The sequence below is a fragment of the Octopus sinensis genome, linkage group LG2, assembly GCF_006345805.1.
Source record: "Octopus sinensis linkage group LG2, ASM634580v1, whole genome shotgun sequence".
In the NCBI taxonomy this organism is placed as follows: domain Eukaryota; kingdom Metazoa; phylum Mollusca; class Cephalopoda; order Octopoda; family Octopodidae; genus Octopus; species Octopus sinensis.
Genome location: NC_042998.1, coordinates 199,908,251 through 199,933,250, shown reverse-complemented (window position 1 = coordinate 199,933,250; position 25,000 = coordinate 199,908,251). Strand labels below are relative to the sequence as shown.

The following is a 25,000-nucleotide window of genomic DNA, read 5'->3' as shown; positions in this document are numbered from 1 at the left end:
TTATACTGATTTTCAAAATGTTGAAATAGAAAGACTTGGCTTATGTCACATGGTTTTGTTTCTGACTATTGTTTGAAGCTTGCCCTATTTTTATAGGAAGGTCATGATTCAAAATTAGCATATGTTTTGAATAGGGTTCGATTGGTAGAGGATTGTCACATGACTGGTCGTAGAAATTTGTGTTGGTTCCCCGCTGCGTCCGTGTGTTAATATCAAGTGTCATGTTTAGCGTTGTAAGTTATATATATACATGTATATACATATATAAAGTAACTATGTGTATGCGTGTGTGTTTTTGTGAGTGTGTGTGCGTGTGCGCTTATGAATATATGTATGTATGTTTATAAATCTTCAATTAGGACAGCGTCTCTGTCCAATCACATTCCCATAGTCCTAGTTCTCTCATATAATAACATAGAGCGTTTCAATAATATTTGTAAACTAAGTGGAAGCACAGAAATACCCAGAGAACAGATTTGTTTCTCCTATCATCTTCAGCATACACTATATATTCTTTATATTTTAGAAAGCCATCAGTCAATTCCAAAATGAAATCAAGTTCATGAGAATCATCATCATCATCATCATCATCATCATCATCATCATCATCATCATCATTATCATCATCATTATTATTATTATTATTATTATTATTATTATTATTATTATTATTATCATTGAGTGAGAGAGCAGTGCATGACATCGAAGTGACACTCGGATAAAATATACGAAGCCCAATATACCCATCATGACTACCTGTCTGATAAAGGTACACCAGGCACATGCATCACAACCATATGTGCGCGACATGGTGATCTCATATCAAGATAAACAGCACATGACCTTGCAGGTGGGGCCCAGTTAGAATTTTCTTCTGGTCAAGTAACCCATTCCACTTAAAAGGTCCTTGAATAAGGGTTGTCAAAGGATGTTGAACGAAAAACCCATGTTTCCAGAGGTGCATTATTCAAACCCCAAAGAATCCCTCTCGACACATGTTTATGATGCTCCCCCATTACTTCTGCTCGTGGTAGTAGTAGTAGTAGTAGTAGTAGTAGTAGTAGTATAGTAGTAGTGGTGGTGGTGGTGGTGGTAGTAGCTGTAGTAGTAGTAGTAGTAGTAGTAGTAGTAGTAGTAGTAGTAGTAGTAGTAGGTTTAAGAGGTATAAACTGTTATAGTAAAAAGAAAAGTGAAAGTACATATATTTTGTCTGCAGTTAAGTGGAAACAACATTTTGTTTATCTGTAATGCCTAGGTTTCAATTTTTATCATTGTTTACCAATTACCACATGTCTAGTAATGTCTGTGTTTTGATGTTTTTCTTGGTTATTTTCTGTAAACAAGATAAGCATAGAGTTTTTTGTTTTATATATGCAGTATATGAATAGAAGTTGTGACATATTACAATCAATGCTCAAGCAGCTGTTTGATAGACCGCAAGATGTATGAGTCACCAGTTTTTTTTCCTTTATATTTGATTGCCAATACTATTTCTATATGTCCTCTAGGTTCTGAAATTTCAACCAATCTCTCATACGGCTAAGATGTTTCTGCAGCTAATATCTCTTCCTGAGCGTTGTGTGCTATAGTAATCTATCTCTATTCTTAACTTTATTTACAAAAGAAATGTGTATCTCCATATCTTAATGATTCAGAGAGTGTTTCCCTCTTCATCATATGCGTAGCCGAATAGTTCAGAAGTTTGTTCCGCAATCGTTGTGGATTACTAATCAAGTAATAGTGTGGATATGGAGTCAGTGGTTCGAGTGTTGCACCGTAAGATTGTAGTTTCTATTCCTGACCTAGGTAATGCGTTGATTTCTTGAGCTATCACTTCACGTTTCTCAAGTCCAGTCAGCGGGCAACAATGAGTAAATCTCTGACGGACTGACGTCCCATTCTGGTGTGGGGATATATGCACCACGGAATCCAGGCAACGCCTCAATATATTTTTTCTGCTTTCATATAAATGTGTCTTGGCTCAGGCTTCGTGAGTTAAGTAGAGTTGTATTGTACACAAGACTAAAAGATGTATGGGTCTTATTGGGACTAGATTTAATCCGTTGCATGGTTCAATACTAGCACCTACACATAGAGTCCCTTTCTTCCACATTTTGTTTCTTCCGCTATCAAGCTCGGAAAACCTACGTTATGTGACTGTCACCACACTTCATTTTCTGACGAAGTAATACGAGTAAATATCATACGTTCTCACATCTCCACCCAAAACAATATACTGAACCCTCCGTATTGAGTACGATGATGAATACGTTACCTGTATTGGTATAACATGTGTATAGTAATAGCAAACGAAACGATATCATTTTCATTGAAAGAATTCATTTCTCACGTTTATATGTTAAAAAAGTGACTTTTCTATTCTGACTTGGGGAAAACAGCTTTACGCTGTATATATGTGTGGGGGGTGCATGTGTGTGCGGACTTGTGTCTATCTATGTATGTAGTTCTAGTTATGTTATATATACACACATCTTTTGTTGAAAAATATCGTTAAATGTATAAAATGTCCATAAACAGTTATAGAAAAATGGAAGAGAAAAAGATGTTGAACCAAAATTAGATTTAATACAAAATAGGATTCAATACATGCGCGCGTTACAAAAGACAATACAGACATGTAACAAAAGAATTATAACTATAGTAATAATAATTAAATGTATGCATTGTCATTTTCCTCAGTGTGAGGAATTTTTGTAAGGTTTAATAAAATAAAGTAAAGTAAAATATGATACAATACGGGAGAATACGAATGGAGTAATAGGGAAAAAATCGGATATTTACAAGCAAGTTGTAAAAGGGGAAAAATAGCAGTAATAATAATAGTAACAGAGACGAAAGAGAAAAAAAGACAGACATGTCAATGTGTATGTACGCCGTTATGTGCGGTAAACTATAACATAAAAATAAGAATGAAAAGCTAACAGGTATGTTTAAAAAATGGTAACATGTCGGGACAAAGTATAATTATCAAGGCCACTTGTGCATTGTAGAATATAACGTAACAGGTGGACTAGTAGAAAAAAACATAGAGAGTTATACATATATATATATTAATATTGAAAAATGAAAAAATATATGTATATATATTTTACACGAGGCTAAATAGTGATAGGCAAGACTATGTTTGAAAAAAGTTACAATATTAAAGTAAAAATGTACATATAAGCAGACAAAAATCCAAAGAGAACTTAACGCGGAAAAAAAAAAAAAAAAATCGATCAGACAAGAATTACACCGGCCGGTCTTGTCTGATCGATGTATATATGGAGGAGATGTATATATACATGAGGACAAGTATATGGTCGTTCTGCAATTCTTTTACTAGATAGCATGTTGTTATCATAACCATGTGTCATGCTTATCTGTTTTTCCCGTCTACCTGGCTAGAAATGTGTACCACCCTAGTCCTCGTGCATAATGTTGTCATTACCACTCGCGCATCTTCGTTTGTTCCAGTCATGGGCAACGAGATAAGAGGCATATATATATCTGCACATGATAACATACCCACCTAAAACCGTTAATATAAGCGTGGTACAAGCTACCAGATGGTACTCACTTGTGAGTGACGGTAAACATAAATATGGGTAGGATGTGTTTCAACGACAGTCAAAATATGAAACCTAGAAAATATGTCTTTTACATGTTATAGATTCTGAGAAGGCTTGTATGCTTCAGAAATTCATTTCTGCACTACAAGGTTTTGTGTTTTACCACACCTTACGGCATTTTGGGCAAGATTCATCTACTGTTGTTTTGGATTACATAGGAGTGGACTTTGGTGTAGAAAAATTAAACCACTGGTTGCATAGTTATATAATTATAGTATATGTCAGATGTTATGCATGTGTCTTTTTCTTATTCGGTGTTTACAATTGCCGGTGTAAACCAATATGTCATGTAGCGATTCGATAGGTTGTATTCGATAAAATAAACACTAGACTATATTACGTAATGTGATCGTTATCATGAAGGGAAACCTCTTGAAGATTGTGCTCCAGAATCGCCGTAGGTGATTGAATGAAAGTAAAAAGAAAAGTGATTTGTAGGTAAAGTAAAAATTCACAATCTGCAGACGAGCCACATACATCTGATTTCGATTCCCGGTTGATATTATTATCCTTCATTTGAGTAATTGAATTCAATGAAAAGGGCTACTGATGCTTCACAGTCTTGTTACATATTTTTATTCCGTCGTATCTGCAGTACGAAATTGAAAGAGAAATACAAAAAGAAGTGTGTTTTAATTAAATGTTTGGCAATTCGATTTCCTATATAAATGCAATGATTACAATCGTAAAATTCAAATGCTCTCTCTTGAGAAACTGAAATTTCATACCAGAAAGGAAAAACATTTCAGTGCAAGTTTCATGTGTTTTCTGCCCATAAATAATAGTTATGTATATCATTAGATTAACCGCAAAGGTGAAACTCCAAATTTGGTTTTCTAATCAATAAAAGCAATGTTATGGGAATATTCCATAGATTTTTGCGGAATTCTCATTCAAAAAGCTCATTAAAAATAATATAAAATATGATACGAATTTTAATAAATATGTTTTGCAATTAAATATTAAGTTACATAACACCGCTGCAAATGAACAAGTACACTCTAAATCTGTTAGCATGGTTACGCAGTTTCAGTACCCAGCTGAAATACGTTCACAATACTTAACCTGAAGGACGACGACCATGAACAATATTCTCATAATAAATGACAGAATATATACAATACTCATTTAACTGATCCCTTTATATAAAGTGAAAATACGAAGTATAAAACTATACATGAAGTGTGTGTGGAAGCACTCCGTCGGTTACGACGACGAGGGTTCCGGTTGATCCGAATCAACGGAACAGCCTGCTCGTGAAATTAACGTGCAAGTGGCTGATCACTCCACAGGCACGTGCATCCTTAACGTAGTTCTCGAGGATATTCAGCGTGACACAGAGAGTGCCAAGGCCGGCCCTTTGAAATACAGGTACAACAGAAACAGGAAGTAAGAGTGAGAGAAAGTTCTGGTGAAAGAGTACAGCAAGGATCACCACCATCCTCTGCCGGAGCCTCGTGGAGCTTTTAGGTGTTTTGGCTCAATAAACACTCACAACGCCCGGTCTGGCAATCGAAACCGCGATCCTATGACCGCGAGTCCGCTGCCCTAACCATTGGGCCATTGCGCCTCCGATCCCTTTATATAAAGTGCAAATATGAAGTATAAAACTATACATGAAGTGTAAAATTAATTGGAATACACATTTCCGCTTTCAGTATCACCATAAAGGGAACGCGTCTATATTTATAGTAATTCCTGCTGCTAGCAACGAAGAAATGTCCATTTTTAAAAGGTTGTTTGTACACTTGTTTCGCCTCAGGTTACCACTGATTCAAAGCACTTCATATCATTTATTCAGACATAATGCAATGTAAAGAAGTAGATTTTTAATTGAGGGATGACTCGAATTACATCCCGTCGTTATGAATAACTAGAAGCAGACATCAAACATGTGAACTTAGATACTCTTAAACTACGAGATAGCCACGGCAGGAATTTTTTGATCATATGGCTTCCACATGAGCGCTGAATTGAAGATAAATAACAGTAGCATTTTTTTTCATTTCGAGTGGTGTTGTTTGTAGATTTCTTTTTTGTTTTGTTGTTAGAGTCCACGTTGTTGTCCTTTCTCTAGTTGCCTGACCTGTTCGAGTCGATTTATAAACAAATTGCAAATCCATCCTGTATCTTATTCAGATGGTGTTTCTATTGCTGTTGCTATAACTAATGTGCTATTTCGTTGCTTTTAAAGTTATTAGAGCGGGATTTGAGCAAAATTTGGCTACCATTTCTAGTGTATCGAGAAGCCATTTTGAAACTCTCATAGACTCACATATACATACTGAAAGTGAAACATGGCGGTAAATTATAATGCTATCGATGACAGATACAACAAAACGTGTTTCAGGGACCCCTACATATTGACTAGATACTATGATACTTCTTCACCGAACACAATATTTACTGTTCTTCCTATATTTATTTTTAAATTCGAAGGTATCTGTTTGCCTATTTCTTTTGTAATTTGATATTTGGATAAACGTCGGATGAGTTATAAACAATTGCAAACACCAACAAACTCTGCCTCTAATCTTCAGAAATTTCTCAAGCGTTTTAACATCAGCCTTAACATGGAACTTTCACCACGAGCATGCTACTACGGATCCAATGGTCAACGTTTTAGATTACGATGCGTTATGACATGTATACATATTCCAGAAGAAAAGAGCCAATTTCGGAGTACCTATGTTGTTGCATCGAATACCAGAATTAGAAGTAAAAATATCCACCAATTCAAGCATTTCATCATTCAATTAAAAATTTATTTCTTGATACTGCATTATGTCTATATAAATAATATGAAGCTCTTTGATCAAATCTAACCTGGGATGAAATAGTAAAAGTACAAATATTAACTATTCTACAAGAATTGAATGGAAACACGAATCGAAACAGAGTAGCAAATTAGACTAGCTACGTGTTTGTTATTTTTAGCCAGTATTGTATTTTTGCTTAATTCCGATTGAATTAGCATGGCTTGATGTATATCAACTTTCACTGGACTATTTTAGTAATGTCTTTGACAACTAATCAAGGCAGAATTTCATGTTATTTTGTCTGAAATTACAATCAGGAATATAACCATAACATTTCCTCTCCCACCAGAATATCGTTTGATATCTTTTGAATTTCATCATATATTTCTGGCGAAAAATCGCTTCCTAATATTCTTTCAACGCATTATAACGAAATGGGGAAAACTCTGCTGTGTTTCGTAACAAATCATAGACCAGGTATTTGATTACTTCGGCATTAGTGATCTCCTTTATTTCACTATCCATCTGTTTGTATCTCTCTCTCTCCCTCCCTCTCTCTCTCTCTCTCTTCTCTCTCTCTCTCTCTCCTCTCTTTCTCTCTCTCTCTCTCTCCTCTCTCTCTCTCACTCATTCTCTGTAGTCTCTTTCTTATATTCTGCTTTCCTGTTCCGTTCAATTTCATTCTTTCTCAACCGTCTTTCAGCATCTCTCCCTATCTTTTACTCTCACTCCCACAGCCTCTCTCTCTCTCTCTCTTTATATATATATATAATATATATATATATATATATATATATATATATATATATATATATATATATCACACGACGTCGTTTCTAATCTAGCAAGCTCACATAGTGTGCGTCTCAGAATTGAGCTGCTTAAAAGCATATGTAATCTAATCTCCAAAGTATTAGCACAACACAAGTTTAACATGAATGAAGAAATACAGCGAACAAAATTGAGCGTTGGAGGGTGAAGAGTGAGCGCAGGTGACTCCAAGAGAGCTTTGGGTCTCAATGACATTTCTTTTCTGGAATTATATTAATATCGTTCCTTTTCGCTCAATACAAACACACACACACACACACACACACACAAACACACACGCATAAAGACACTCATAAAACACACACATACATATACATACACAGACATATAAATATATACGCACACACATATATGTGCACGCATATTTACACACACACATATATATATATATATATATATATGTATGTACGCATGTATATATATATGTATATATATGTATATATATATATGTATGTATATGTATACATATATATGTATGTATATAAATATGTATATATACATATGTATGTATATATATATATATATGCATATATATATATTTATATTCATATATATATATATATATATATATATATATACATACATATACGTATACATATATGCAACACTTACCAAAATATGATTCTTGCTTGCCACACTTCTCAGAAATAAGAGAAATGAAATAAAATTCTCTTGGATTTGGGTTATACTTCCCTGCAAAGCGGTTCAGTAATGATCCCATTGACTGTTACGTCACTTAATATAAAGCAAAACAATAAATAAACGCTACACACATACATGTATATTGTTCTATTTCTGTATATTTCTGTTGGCACTTTATATTTTCGACATATTTTGGGTTATTATTTATTGTTTAGCGAAGAACAATATTCAGGGCATTTACTGAGCGGCTTCAGTTGTAATATCATAGCAGTTAATATTGAGTTTGTACTTACTGAAAGGGCGGTGCAGATATGGAAATATAAAGACATAAAATTATTCCCGCACTCCACTATAAACTATTTTGCAGTTTATGACGCTGCCACTATTGATAAATGTGAGGTTACTATTTCAAGACTGATTTCCAAATTATAAGCATAATTATATAATTAGTGTTCAGCAAAATTGCTTCACCGCATACCGACATTTCGAAATAGCAGTTAAATACTATTCCACTACCATAATATATCTCCTAGACAGCAATACTCCCAACTCACGCTGGCAAATGAGAAAATAACGAATCCACACGGCTTTGATCAACTATATACGCGTCTCTGGATTAAAGAGATGTAAAATATCATTTTTACTCACTTATTTCCGCCTTCAGTATAGTATTTCATGTATCGGTTCAACACCAACTCTAATCGCCAACTTTAGCACCTACGGACTTTCATCTCTTCTCCAAGATGAAGATTCGGCTCAAAGATTGCTGTTTTAACACCGTTTTCGAGAACCAGAACGCATCACAGAACTTCCTCGCCTCGGTTACAGAAAATGACTTCCAGGCCGGATTCCAAATGTGGCAGGTACCCTGGGACCTGTGTATTAATGCGCAGGAGATTATGTTAAAACCTAGGTAAAAAAGTTATACATTATTACACGTAACTAGTCCGATAACTTTTTCCCAATGCATGTAAGTATATGTATCCATTTATGTGAGTTTGTGGGGACGTTTGTATATAAATGTATATGTGCGTAGGGTTTTGTTTTCCCACCACCATTTCTTTTAATTATTATTATTTATGCATATAAATACCCCTGTCAACTATATAGAAACAAGGTTTATTTTAATTATGATCATTTACGAGGTCAAACAAGATCATGCATTCTCTTATACTCTTTCTCTCTCCACTTTATTCCTTATACTTCTCCACCTACTACCTTCTCTTATATAGGCTGAAGCCTATATGTAATTGATACTACATTAAACTTTTTGCTCGCTGACCGAATTTCTGGAGTATTTCTAATTGTTATTTTTTACCTGTATCCACATGACGAAAACGGTTTTCGTTTTGTATTTTTTTATATGATATAACACTCCTATTGATCAACAAAATGACGCCCGAAACAGCTGTAGTGAATCGCATGCCATCTTTCATGATATATATATATATATATTGTAATGCAATACGAGAGTATTGCTTTCCAGTATATTTGCCTTATATTTACTTCTATGTATATATATATATATATATATATAATATATATATATGTGTGTGTGTGTGTGTTGTGTGTGTGTGTGTATGTATGTGTGTGTGTATGTGTGTGTGTTTGTGTGTGCGTGAATGTATGTATGTATATATATATATATATATATATAACGATAATATATATAAGATTTATCTAGTACGCAGCGTGAAAAACCAATTGAGGGAAAAAAACAATACGAAGTATATAGTTTTTTTTTCTTATATATAAAATGCATATAAAATGTATAGTTTGACTCTAATGTCAAACTATTTCAATACATATACATGGGCACCGAAATTGTGGGAATGAACATAGAAGTTCCTTTCAAAAACGTTTTAGTCGTATATCATTAAAGATTTCATGATCAGCATGTATAATATGCTCGCTAATCATTGGTACAACATAACCAGAAAATATAAATATAAACATCTCCACATATCAAGCGAACAACAATGCACCCAGCAGAGCACTTATATATTCATGTTCACACTTATATATTCATGCAAGGAGCTTCCCATGTTTAATTCGGCCGCACGTGAATATATATATATATGTACAGCTACTTGATAAATCTTATATAGATTGTTTCCTTATATTTTACTTAAAAACTAAACCGGAATATATTCAGTGCTGAAGTGTTCCGATTATTCACGTGCGGCCATATATATATATATATATATATTATATATATATATATTATATATATATATATTATATATATATATATCTATATATATATATATGTGTGTGTGTGTGTGTGTGTGTGTGTATGTATGTGTGTGTGTATGTGTGTGTGTTTGTGTGTGCGTGAATGTATGTATGTATATATATATATATATATATATAACGATAAATATATATAAGATTTATCTAGTACGCAGCGTGAAAAACCAATTGAGGGAAAAAAACAATACGAAGTATATAGTTTTTTTTTCTTATATATAAAATGCATATAAAATGTATAGTTTGACTCTAATGTCAAACTATTTCAATACATATACATGGGCACCGAAATTGTGGGAATGAACATAGAAGTTCCTTTCAAAAACGTTTTAGTCGTATATCATTAAAGATTTCATGATCAGCATGTATAATATGCTCGCTAATCATTGGTACAACATAACCAGAAAATATAAATATAAACATCTCCACATATCAAGCGAACAACAATGCACCCAGCAGAGCACTTATATATTCATGTTCACACTTATATATTCATGCAAGGAGCTTCCCATGTTTAATTCGGCGCACGTGAATATATATATATATGTACAGCTACTTGATAAATCTTATATAGATTGTTTCCTTATATTTTACTTAAAAACTAAACCGGAATATATTCAGTGCTGAAGTGTTCCGATTATTCACGTGCGGCCATATATATATATATATATATATATAATATATTATGTTGTGTGTGTGTGTGTATGTAATATATATATATATATACTATATATAATATATATATAATTCATGCATACAACATACATATATATATATAATATATATATACAAAGAGCATAAAGATTCAAAGTTATTTAAAAAATTTAGTTAATATGGTACCTAACTTAGATGCACCAAAAAAACATACTGATTTAACAATACAGTAATGTGGGGTGATTATAAGCGAGAAAGAAGCAACAAGAATGGATAGGTTTTTAGTACGATCGTTTCATACAAGGACAGTTTTATTAAAAGTTGCAAAGATTACAGCATATAAACGAGTCCCGTACTCATCAGCTAAAATACATGTAAGTTCTCTAGACATCCTAGTGTTTGAGGCTATACTCATGAAAATGTAGATAATTAAACAGATTTCTAAAGTTCATTAAAGTTCCTAAAGATGATGTATAGTCTTATCACAGAATTTTAAAAAGTTTTGATAGCATCACAGAGAAGGTGACCTAATCCATATGAATTTCCATAGATATGATGAGGGATTATATATCACAGAAGACAAATTTATCCATTTTATTAGCATTACAGAGAGGGTGAATTAATCCTTTGTATATATGCACAGATTCCAATGGTGTAGATGTAAATTTCCAGAGAAATGGAGATGAATTTCATATTCACAGGCGATAAATTTTACAATGGTTGAACACAATGAGGTAGGTACCAATCCTTGTTATATGATTAGGTGTTTGCCATATTAATCAATCACATTACTGCTATTCACAAGAGGCTGTAGCTATTTAACTCTTAAAGGTTGAAGGGCTTACTAGATCGGCCAAGAATAGAAAGGGAAGAAAAAAGAGAAAAAAGAGAAAATAATGGAGGAGGGAGCAAAAAAGGGGGGGAAAGGGGGACTAAAAGAGAAGAGAAAAGGAAACAGAGAATAAGAAGAGAAAAAGAAAAAGAAAAAGAGAAAGAAATAGGAAAGAAGGGAAAAAAGAAAAAGAAAAAAGAGGTTCTAGTTATACAGAAGAGCTAGTAGACTGTAAGTCTGGTTTTAATCAACAGGCATCTAAGAACTGGAGGGGAATTATTATTCTTTGACCAGTAAACCGTTAATTTATTGCTGTTGAAATCAGCTATGAGTTTAAAGAGAATCTAAAGAGATAACACAGTCAGGGGTTAAGGGGTCAGATGCTAAAATCACCAGAAAATACATTAGGAAAATCTAAGTATAATCTTCTCAAAAGTCATTAAAAATTTACTTATTTAATTTATTCATTTTATTGTCTTAAGGAGTTGTCATTATTATTCATACATTGACCGACTACAGGTCAAATCTTATAAGATCATTTACAAGTTGTTAGGGGATTGTCTATCCAATGAAGATATCATATTATCACCGAGGGAATAGCCTTATTTATTTAATTATGAAATAGAATTATGGGGCTACAGTAACTAATTATAATTTATTAGAGTTATGCTATTTAAATTAGATTAAGTTAGGAATTAAAATTAAATATACAATTAAGATTAAAATTAAGAATTTAAAAATTGCGAGTTTGAAATTAAATAAAGCCTCAATTAAGTAGCGAATAAGTACTATTCATTTCCCTGTTCTCAAAAAACTGATGTAGATATAAGGAAAAAGATAAAGATAACTGTAATGTGAGAACTCTTAGTTATCTACTTAAAGCAGTGCTATACTAGTAGAAATCAAGTTATCTATGTATCTAGTTATGAATATTCCAATCATTTAAAATATTTTAAAGTCTTCAATTTAGCGTGGACACAAACTTGACCTAGTTCGATATGGTTATTCAATAAGTTTCTATGTTTACTATGCTTTAGAATTTCGTACGTCTCCATGGAGCATAGTTGACAACCAACCCTACTATTTTTATACGGAATTGCTCTCCTAACTATTTCCCAATTAAGGGTATAATTTTGTTATTATTTTGAGTTCCCAGATTTTGTTGAAAGTGTGGTGGTACCAGCTTTATGACGTAATTTAAAAGTCGAGATGTGATTTCTAACTCTGGCTAAAAAATTAATTGTACAGCCAATGTAAAAATATTTGTTATTCTCCGTGGATATGGTACATTTATAGATTACATTATTTTCCCTACATAGACCAGGTGCCGGCATTTTGATTTTATTCTACACTTACACACAGGAGGAACAACTTCAGGCCTTGGATTATTCCTGGGTAGATGTTTAGGTTCCTATTATTTTGATTATCATTTCTATAGTTGGTACTGATATCTAAAGTATTGTTATTATTTATTGATCCTTCCGTTTCATCATTTAGGTGTAAAGTCCTACCAAGATTTCTTATATTATTCGTAATGTTATTATTATTGTTAGTCTTTTTATTCCCAACTGTATATTATTGTTATAGATATCACTGATATTTTCATTCTCCTTATTTTCTCCATTAGCCTTATTTCTATTATTTCTATTATTAACAATATTACTTCTAATTATATCGGCATTGTTATTATTACTATTAATGTTAATGTTATTAGTCATTCTGTGGTTACTAATTTCACCTATGTTTTGATAGTTCCTATTGCTGTTTTTATTGTTGTAGTATTATTGTTATTGCTATTGGTATTCATTCTGATATTATTATTTTTTTTTCTATCTTTCCTGGCTAGTTTAATGTTGTTATTATTAATTTTAGCTATTAAAGTGGACATATTTGGGAGGGTTGAATAAGAAATCCTAACTGTTTTCCTAGAATAATTCTATGATATCTATGAGAGATAGGGAATTTTTTTTCCAGAATTACTTTGAATTTGTTCTGTATATCCGATTGTATCGCACAGTTGAAAGAATATTCAGCCATATATATCTTTTTTATAAAATTTAGGGTTCGTAGAATTACTACTATTCATCTCACCGGAGTTATTGTATTTATTACCATTATTTTTATTTTTATTTGTGTGCATCTTAGGTTTATCTACTTCAATCTTATCCGAGTTACCTATGTTCTGGTCAATGTTTCTATTTGAATTGTTGGGCCTGTACTCTAGATTAGCGTTTACCGTTAATTTAATTCTACTTTTATTTCGGGTTTGGTCTTTTTTGCTGCTTACTTGATTACTGATAACTTCATTATTAGAATACGTGAGTTCTCCCTATCAACGAATGTAATCTTTTGGTTGTATCCAGCCTTAGTTAACGCCGCATTATAATGCTCAGAATGGGAGTTAAATATATCCTTATTGGATGATAATTTTGAAATTCTTAATGAAATATTTCTTACTAAAGATTCTATTATATTTGGGGGATGATTTGATAATTTATTTACGTAATTCGTGACTTCGCCGCTTCCTTCTCTAAATGGGTAATGTAGCTTGGAGTTAGGTCTAGGTAATATCTAGGAAATTAGCTATTTTAGTGCCCGGTTCATACGTTATACTGAGGTTGAAATCCTTAAAGAACTTATTAATTTTCTTTCTAATCCTTTCTATAACAGATTTATTATTACTAGGGATAACAAACAGAGCATCATCTCTATATAGACCCCCCTGTATTTCTGGGATATCCTTGCTTATGCATTTTAATAGATATGCGCCTACTAGGTTGGTTACCTCAGCCGAATCACTGGACCCATTGGTATATCAAAAAAATTTGGTGTTCTGCTCTAGTCCATAATTTATCTTCAAATTCAATAAATGTCTTCCTAGCTAGTAGCACAATATTGATTTCTTCTCTAGTTATGAGGGAGCGATTCATGGCAAATATTAGTGATTTGTTGAGTAAGATAGGGGAAATGCTAGAGTAATAACTATTAATATCGAACTGAATAAAGACAGACTACTAGTATTAGTTAGAGAGTTAAAACCATTTTAGAACTTCGTCGGTACTTAGCCATAGGTTTAAGGGGAGAAGAGGGGTTTATTTGGGGTAGAACAGTATCCAGGATAGATTTACTAAGTCGGCCAATGTCCGACTTAGTTGGACAGATCAGCCTTACTGAAGGGTTATCCAAGAAGTCCTTTTTGTGGTCTTTAGGTTGATCCTGGGCTCACAGGTTTAAGTGGCTCCGTTCTATCTGTTAAATTTAGTTTCTCCATGATCTCTTTCATTTCCATGTTTACTTTTTTCAAATTGTTCTTAGTTGTAATTTTATATTTGGAGTTTAGTTCTTTCCTAATTAATTGCTATAAATATCGTAATCAACTCTATATACATATTACCCGTTTTATCTGCTGTACTAGGATTCCATGTTTGCACCGGGTTGACTGAATAAAGTTCCTAAGGTGTCTAAGTGAGGGTTATATCTTAACGGGTGTTCATTGAAGCTAATATCATCTATAAGATTCAGCAATCTTTCTCAAAGTTCTCCAGGAATGGGTTCTGAGGTGGGCTTTTTTCTTTTTAAAATTCTTCTAAATTCTTTTCGGTATTCATTTCCTGAGGTTTCTTCTTCTGTTTGACATCAAAATGGTACGTTTTTCCCACCTGATTCTTCTAATGAAATCGTAATCCTATGAATGAGAAGCCAATTATATTCATCTATACTATGTAAAGGGATGTCTTTAGGGGAGAACTTAATGTTACTTTTTCCTTCTTGTTGAGAAATTAAGTACCAGAAAAACATACAGACTGTATGGGAATATATTCAAAGAGCAATAAGATTCAAGTTATTTAAAAAATTTACTTGAATATGGTACCTAACTTAGATGCACCAAAAAAACATACTGATTTAACAATACAGTAATGTGGGGTGATTATAAGCGAGAAAGAAGCAACAAGAATGATAGGTTTTTAGTACGATCGTTTCATACAAGGACAGGTTTTATTAAAAGTTGCAAAGATTACAGCATATAAACGAGTCCCGTACTCATCAGCTAAAATACATGTAAGTTCTCTAGACATCCTAGTGTTTGAGGCTATACTCATGAAGTAATTTTAGATAATTAAACAGATTTCTAAAGTTCATTAAAGTTCCTAAAGATGATGTATAGTCTTATCACAGAATTTTAAAAAAATTGTGCTACTAGCTAGGAACATTTATTGAATTTGAAGATAAATTATGGACTAGAGCAGATACACCAAATTTTTTTGATATACCAATGGGTTCCAGTGATTCGGCTGAGGTAACCAACCTAGTAGGCGCATATCTATTAAAATGCATAAGCAAGGATATCCCAGAAATACAGGGGTCTATATAGAGATGATGCTCTGTTTGTTATCCCTAGTAATAATAAATCTGTTATAGAAAGGATTAGAAAGAAATTAATAAGTTCTTTAAGGATTTCAACCTCAGTATAACGTATGAACCGGGCACTAAATAGCTAATTTCCTAGATATTACCCTAGACCTTAACTCCAAGCTACATTACCCATTTAGAAAGGAAGGCGAAGTCACGAATTACGTAAATAAATTATCAAATCATCCCCCAAAATAATAGAATCTTTAGTAAGAAATATTTCATAAGAATTTCAAAATTATCATCCAATAAGGATATATTAACTCCCATTCTGAGCATTATAATGCGCGTTAACTAAGGCTGGATACAACCAAAAGATTACATTCGTTGATAGGGAGAACTCACGTATTCCTAATAATGAAGTTATCAGTAATCAAGTAAGCAGCAAAAAAGACCAAACCCGAAATAAAAGTAGAACGGTGAATTAGAGAAGTAAAGCGCTAACTAAAGAAGGCCCAACAATTCAAATAGAAACATTGACCAGAACATAGGTAACTCGGATTAAGATTGAAGTAGATAAACCTAGATGCACACAAATAAAAATAAAATAATGGTAATAAATACAATAACTCCGGTGAGATGAATAGTTAGTAATTCTACGAACCCTAAATTTTTAAAAAAGATATATTATGGCTGAATATTCTTTCAACTGTGCGATACAATCGGATATACAGAACAAATTCAAAGTAATTCTGGAAAAAAAATTTCCCTATCTCTCATAGATATCATAGAATTATTTCTAGGAAAACAGTTAGGATTTCTTATTCAACCCTCCCAAATATGTCCACTTTAATAGCTAAAATAATAATAACAACATTAAACTAGCCAGGAAAGATAGAAATAAAAATAATAATATCAGAATGAATACCAATAGCAATAACAATAATACTACCAACAATAAAAACAGCAATAGGAACTATCAAAAATAGGTGAAATTAGTAACCACAGAATGACTAATAACATAACATTAATAGTAATAATAACAATGCCGATATTAATAGAAGTAATATTGTTAATAAAGAAATAATAGAAATAAGGCTAATGAGAAAATAAGGAGAATGAAAATATCAGTGATATCTATACAAAATATACAGTTGGATAAAAAGACTACAATAATAATAACATTACGAATAATATAAGAAATCTTGGTAGGACTTTACCACCTAAATGATGAAACGGAAGGATCAATAAATAATAACAATACTTTAGATATCAGTACAACTAGAGAAATGATAATCAAAATAATAGGAACCTTAAAATCTACCCAGGAATAATCCAAGGCCTGAAGTTGTTCCTCCTGTGTGTAAGTGTAGAATAAAATCAAAATGCCCGGCACCTGGTCTATGTAGGGAAAATAATGTAATCTATAAATGTAACATATCCACGGAGAATAACAAATATTTGTTACATTGGCTGTACAATTAATTTTTTAGCCAGAGTTAGAAATCACATCTCGACTTTTAAATTACGTCATAAAGCTGGTACCACCACACTTTCAAACAAAATCTGGGAACTCAAAAATAATAACAAAAATTATACCCTTAATTGGGAAATAGTTAGGAGAGCAATTCCGTATAAAAATAGTAGGGTTGGTTGTAAAACTATGCTCCATGGAGACGTACGAAATTCTAAAGCATAGTAAACATAGAAACTATTGAAATAACCATATCGAACTAGGTCAAGTTTGTGTCACGCTAAATTGAAGACTTAAAATATTTTAAATGATTGGAATATTCATAACTAGATACATAGATATAACTTGATTTCTACTAGTATAGCACTGCTTTAAGTAGATAACTAAGAGTTCTCACATTACAGTTATCTTTATCTTTTTTCCTTATATCTACATCAGTTTTTTGAGAACAGAGGAAATGAATAGTACTTATTCGCTACTTAATTGAGGCTTTATTTAATTCAAAACTCGCAATTTTTAAATTCTTAATTTTAAATCTTAATTGTAATATTTAATTTTAATTCCTAACTTAATCTAATTTAAATAGATAACTCTAATAAATTATAATTAGTTACTGTAGCCCCATAATTCTATTTCATAATTAAATAAATAAGGCTATTCCCTCGGTGATAATATGATTATCTTCATTTGATAGACAATCCCCTAACAACTTGTAAATGATCTTATAAGATTTGACCTGTAGTTCGGATGTATGAATAATAATGACAACTCCTTAAGACAATAAATGATATAAATTAAATAAGTAAATTTTTAATGACTTTTGAGAAGATTATACTTAGATTTTCCTAATGTATTTTCTGGTGATTTTAGCATCTGACCCTTAACCCCTGACTGTGTTATCTCTTTAGATTCTCTTTAAACTCATAGCTGATTTCAACAGCAATAAATTAACGGTTTACTGGTCAAAGAATAATATCCCCTCCAGTTCTTAGATGCCTGTTGATTAAAACCCAGACTTACAGTCTACTAGCTCTTCTGTATAACTAGAACCCTCTTTTTCTTTTTCTTTTTCCCTTCTTTCCCTATTCTTTCTCTTTTCTCTTCTTCTTTTTCTTCTTCTTATTCTCTGTTTCCTTTCTCTTCTCTTAGTCCCCCTTTCCCCCCCTTTTTTGCTCCCTCCTCCATTATTTTCTCTTTTCTCTCTTTTCTTCTATTCCCTTCTCTATTCTTGGCCGATCTAGTAAGCCTTCAACCTTTAAGAGTTAAATAGCTACAGCCTCTGTGAATAGCAGTAATGTGATTAATATGGCAAACACCTAATCATATAACAAGGATTGGTACCTACCTCATTGTGTTCAACATTGTAAATTTATCGCCTGTGAATATGAAATTCATCTCCATTTCTCTGGAAATTTACATCTACACCATTGGAATCTGTGCATATATACAAAGGATTAATTCACCCTCTCTGTAATGCTAATAACAATGGATAAATTTGTCTTCTGTGAGATATAATCCCTCATCATATCTATGGAAATTCATATGGATTAGTCACCTTCTCTCTGTGATGCTATCAAAACTTTTTTAAAATTCTGTGATAAGACTATACATCATCTTTAAGGAACTTTAATGAACTTTAGAAATCTGTTTAATTATCTACATTACTTCATGAGTATAGCCTCAAACACTGGATGTCTAGAGAACTTACATGTATTTTAGCTGATGAGTACGGGACTCGTTTATATGCTGATCTTTGCAACTTTTAATAAAACCTGTCCTTGTATGAAACGATCGTACTAAAAACCTATCCATTCTTGTTGCTTCTTTCTCGCTTATATATATATCTTATATATATATACATATATATTGGTTGGGATGAATAAGCTGTGGTCCCCAGAGAATTCGTTGCCATAAAAAATTGAAGTCATTTCAGATCTACACAATATTGTTCGATAATAAATACACCATTAGTTAATAATAATTTATATGAAGACAGAATAAGAAAAGAAAATTCAATAATTATTCCATAAGAATCAATACTGTATAATATATAATCAATAATATATTACAGTCATGAATTACATAATTTAAATTTTACAATCACAACAGTTTCTTAATAAATGTGATATCTTTAATAGATCACTTCAAAAATTTATTAATAATAAATTTGATACTTTTAATTATAGAAATAAGGTATTTATTACTTTTATTTTTTAAGATCAGTTGTAATAATGTATGAACCAACTGGTAAAAAGGCAAAACTGAGGAACTACAGACACCACCTTTGGTTTTGTATTTGTAGAATCAAAAACTATGTGTTTGAATGTGATGACATCATGACAAATCATTCTATGAAGAAAGTTAAGTTGGAACAACACCAGAAATGATGGCATCCATCATCTCTTGGTAAAGGTAGGGAATAGTTTGAGAGGGAAAAGAAAATACAGCCATTCAAACTACTCGACATTGTAAAGAAGATATATACTGGAAAAGCAAAGACACTCAAAACAAATTACTTGGTTTCTGAAATTATAGCCAAGGTTGCAGTACCTCACATTTATGGTGAGAACCTAGTCAAGCTTGCTATGATAGCTTGCGAAAATGAGGTTCTGGTAAAAGATGCTGCATCTATTCCGAGTACAATTCCACTTTCAAATAATACAGTTACAAGAAGACAGGATGAAATGTCTAATTTTCCTGAGGAAAAGATTGTGAGAATATGAAATGAGAAGAAGAGTTGAAATAGGCGTCTTTGCTTACATATATGTAAGGGAATCACACCCAAATATTTTTCGACATGTAGAAGCAAGCATCATTTCTTTCCCTACCACATGGATGGTGGAATCTACATTTGGAACTGATGTAGAAATTTCAAGTAGAAAAAGTAATAACTTAGATGTCAACAGCAGACGAACTATCAGACTAAGACTAAATGAGTTCATTAAAATTGATTATATCTTTTGTCAGAAACACTAATATCAAGCTAGTCACCAGCTGAATGGACTAAAAATGAATGACTTTGATATTTTGAGTTTATCTTTGTTTACTAAAATAAATTTAAAATTTTATCTTTTGTTTGCTAAAATAAATTTTAAAATGTAGACTACTTCGTCTTTTCATTAAGTATGTTAGTGTGAAAATAGAACAGCATAAAGTAAAAATAAAAGTGGTCACTAGAGGTTTTTTCAAGTAAAAAATGGACCCTTGGCTGAAAAAATGTTGGGGACCACTGGTCTACATTACGAAAAAATGAAAATATATCTGACATCTCATTTTAACAGATATATTTTACCAAAATTGCATGAAAATAACTTGAAAAATTAAGGAGTAAATTTATTCAATAAAATCGACTTCGGAATTTCTTGCAACTCATGTGGATGGTCTCCTAGTTTAAGTTGGTGAATGCTGCCATAATCCTTGCCTTCAGTTCATCGTTGGTGTTACAAAGGATTTATATTGGTCTCTCGCTCAAATGCACCCCACACATAATAATCAAGTGGGTTGCAGCGTGAGGAGTTAAGTGGCAAGATGTGGTCGCAGAAATTTCCTGATACCCATGACTCTGTTTCCTTGCTTGTGTAGTATATGGCAGAGTCCAGTTGACAGATATAGTGCCTTCCATCAGCCATCCTCTTCGTCCAAGTCAGTACTAACTCATCCAGGCACTTGCTGTAAGCCTCTGTGTTGAGTCTGAGGCCGTGTGGGAAGATGAATGGAGGCATCACGTCGCCATCACTAGTGATCACTCCAAACACAATGATGTTGTCTGGAGGTTTGATTTTTATCGCTCTCACTGCATGTCCTCCGATCGCAATGATCTCAGGTTGAGACTCAAGCTCTTTGAAATGTTCTTATTGGAGCTTCTGGCCAGAATGCCAAGCAGTACAGTATGGTGTTTCGAAATTTCTGGCAGAGTGAATAGCGTCAGGATGCTTTTTTATTACAGACTGTGCCCAATTGACCCTACTATACTGTGCAATCGACAAATTCAAAACTAAAAAAATGCACATGCGCAAAATTAGAAATATACAATGGTGAAAATTTAACCATATATATATATACACATATCTGTGTGTGTGGATATGTCTGTATTTTCAGATAATAGTCTGGGGCAGAATTACCAGAAGACAATGTTGTGACCCCAAATTTTAATATTTCCTCCGTAGGGTTTATCTTCTACTCATTAACAAGGACCCTTATACCCAATCACCTAAGTGACAAGCGGTAAAGTTATGTAACATAAACAGCACATTCGTACTACACTGCACACGTCCACATATTATGCAACTACATATACGAAAGAGTAAAATGTGTATGAATGTATATAAGCGTGTATTCGGGTGTATCAAATGTATATATATATATATATATATGCAAAGATGTGTGTGTTTGTGCGTGTGTGTGTGTGTGTGTGTGTGTTTGTGTGTTGTGTGTGTGTGTGCGTGTGTGTGTGTACAATGCTTATGTAGGTTTACCTTTGTGGGCAGAGCTATAGCTCTCTGTAGCTGAACAGCGACTATCAAGGTGAGTATACACTGATATGTCTGATATACTATGAACTACCTTGTAATTCTTCCCTATTTTCTTTCAGAATTGTTTTTGAGGTCTTTGCTTTTGTATGAGTCGCATTATAAGAAACATGTTTATGCGTTTATGGTTATCTGAATACTGTTTCAGCAGACGTGCACCGAGAAATGTCAAATTGCTCATCTTAGAGAACTATGATTGTACCATTTAAGTTTGTGTGTGTGTCAACCTACTCTTTTTCTCTCCTTCTCTATTCCTTTTTATGTACTTGTCGTGAGCCGCACTGTATGTATACATATATGTATGTGTTTCTATGTTTCTGGATGTATGCAATGATGCATATATGTATGCACGCATGTATGTATGTATATAAGTATTCATGTATGTATATATGTATGTATGTATGTATGTATGTGTGTATGTATGCATGTATCTATGCAAATGAGTATTCTCTCTGTGAAGGCGCGTGGTTCAGTGGCTAGAGCGTCGGGCTCATAAATATGAGGTAGTAAGTTCGAATCCCGGAGCGGGCTGTGTGTTGTGTTCTTGAGCAAGACACTTTATTTCACGTTGTTCCAGTTCACGCAGCCCCAGAAATAAGTTGTGACGTCACTGGTGCCAAGCTCTTTCGGTCTTTGCCTTTCCCTTGGATAACATCGTTGGCATGGAGAGGGGAGGCTGGATTGCATGGACGACTGCTGGCCTTCCATAAACAAAGTTGATCGGAGTTGTTCCTCGAAGGAGATCTTTCTAAGTGCAATATTATTGTATTATCTAACTCAATGCAAAATACTAATCGGAAAACATTAGTTCTATACTGAACTAATGCAATTTTATGCAATTGGTGCATAAAAGTACCCAGTGGTTTCAGAAGGTTTCTGCAATGTAAATCAGAATGGGTAATTATAAAACGGGCAGCCAGGTAAAAGAGAACCAAAAGTCATGCGGTTCGAGTGTAATGAAAGCGGGAGAATTTGCGTATCCCGAGTTGGCCACAAACACAAGTCATCTACGGAAACACGAGGAAAGGTGTCATGTTGGATATAACTAATTTCTAGCTGCTAATCCGATATGTAATCTCTGTGGCATACAATGTTCCAGGTGATTTGAATAAACGAAGCACATGAAAGTACACAATCAACAAATGCAAATCACTTACTGGCATTACAATCTAGTGTAGGTCTAATAGTCACTGAAATAGGAAAATATTTATAGAAAAATAAAATATGCATAAGGCGGCGAGCTGGCAGAAAGGTTAGCACGCCGGGCGAAATGCGTAGCCATATTTCGTCTGCCGCTACGTTCTGAGTTCAAATTCCGCCGAGGTCGACTTTGCCTCTCATCCTTTCGGGGTCGATTAAATAAATACCAGTTACGCATTGGGGTCGATATGATCGACTTAATCCGTTTGTCTGTCCTAGTTTGTCCCCTCTGCGTTTAGCCCTTTGTGGGTAGTAAAGAAATAGGTATTTCCTCTACCGCTACGTTCTGAGTTCAAATTCCACCGAGATCGACTTTGCCTTTCATTCTATCGGGGTCGATTAAATAAGTACCAGTTACACACTGGGGTCGATATAATCGACTTAATCCGTTTGTCTGTCCTTGTTTGTCCACTCTGTGTATAGTCCCTTGTGAGCAGCATAGAAATAAGATATGCATGCGATGGCCAAACTCATCTCACTTGTCGTGAGCGACACTGTATGTATAGACAGACAGATAGACAAACAGACATGGGAGAGGGGTGAGATAGAGAGAGATGTGAATAGCCATTGTCCCAATCAACTAAAAGATGTATATAGGTTGTACGAAAGCTTAGCGTAACTTTCAAGTCGAATTACTGCGAAACAGTGCAACGAGAAAACAGCTATGAGTTGCGTGTACAATAAATGATTTGAAGAAAAAGCCTGTCTAAGGATCGCAGTGAATTCGACCGCGGGATGCAATTATTGCAAACTAAGTTTTATATACATAAGGGCATGACCACTCTGTGCACACATATGAGTGTGTGTTGCTTCAGTGTCCGTGTTTGTGTGTGCATATATATATATGTATGCATACATAGATACATACATACATATCTCTCTCTCTCTCTCTCTCTCTCTCTCTCTCTCAATATATATATATATATATATATATATATATATGTATGTATATACATGAAGTTAAATATGCCTGGTTATACAGTGACTTCATGTAGATTCATTGCTGTTCTATCCCTTAGAGTGTGATTCTTTATCTGATATATGATCCACTGACTATATATATGCATATATATACATATATATATATATATGTATGTATGTATGTATGTATGGAAGTATGTATGTATGTATCTTTGTATGTTTGTGTGTATGTGTGTGACTGTGTGTGCGCGTGTGGGCGCTTATGTATATAGACACATATGCCCGCATATTATATGAAGTGAAACGCAGAAAGAAAGAAGAGAGAGAGAGAGAGATGGCAGAAGAAAGAAAAGGTGAGTGAGAGACAGAAAGAGAGCAAGAGAGATGGAGGAAAGAGAATATGTATGCATGATGTATTACGCCAACATTAATTAATATTTTTGGTTTGTTTTAAGCCAATCAATCTTTTATATATTTTGTTTCGTTCTTCATTTTTTTTATTCTTATTTTTATTTCTTCTTGCAGTAAATAAACTTTATACAGATTAGGAACCAAGCTTCGCCGTATAAGGAAAAACTGGGTGTGGGAAGAATTTGCCACGCCCTCCATCCCACAAATGCAGAGGCATCACGGTCAGCTTCCAGCAGATTCTTGATGGAAAAAAGAGGCAGTGCTTTGAGGAAAATATCAACCGAAATGGCTGCTACTTTAAGAAATATGAATAACATCAACATCAACAACAACAACAACAACAAGAACCAAAGTATAGCAACAACAACAACACTTAAAACACAAACACAACATGAAAAATAATAGCAGAACAGGAAAAACAAGTGTGACGTGCGCAAGCAAGCACTGTATAGAACTAAAGAACTTTACTGGATACTGTTTCTATTAATACTATGTTTAATAATGCTTCATAACAA

The 25,000-nt window shown here is 33.3% G+C and overlaps 1 protein-coding gene across 1 annotated transcript in view; it reads left to right on the top strand.

The window, feature by feature from the left end:
* Positions 1–25,000, top strand: part of LOC115232608 (carbonic anhydrase-related protein 10-like) — an 865,311-nt gene that overhangs the window by 839,740 nt on the left and 571 nt on the right. Inside the window, exon 9 of the mRNA XM_029802585.2 lies at positions 24,600–25,000. This exon is cut by the window's right edge and continues 571 nt beyond it. Coding sequence (XP_029658445.1) covers positions 24,600–24,622 — 23 coding nt within the window. The 3' untranslated portion in view covers positions 24,623–25,000. The remainder of the gene's footprint in view (positions 1–24,599) is intronic.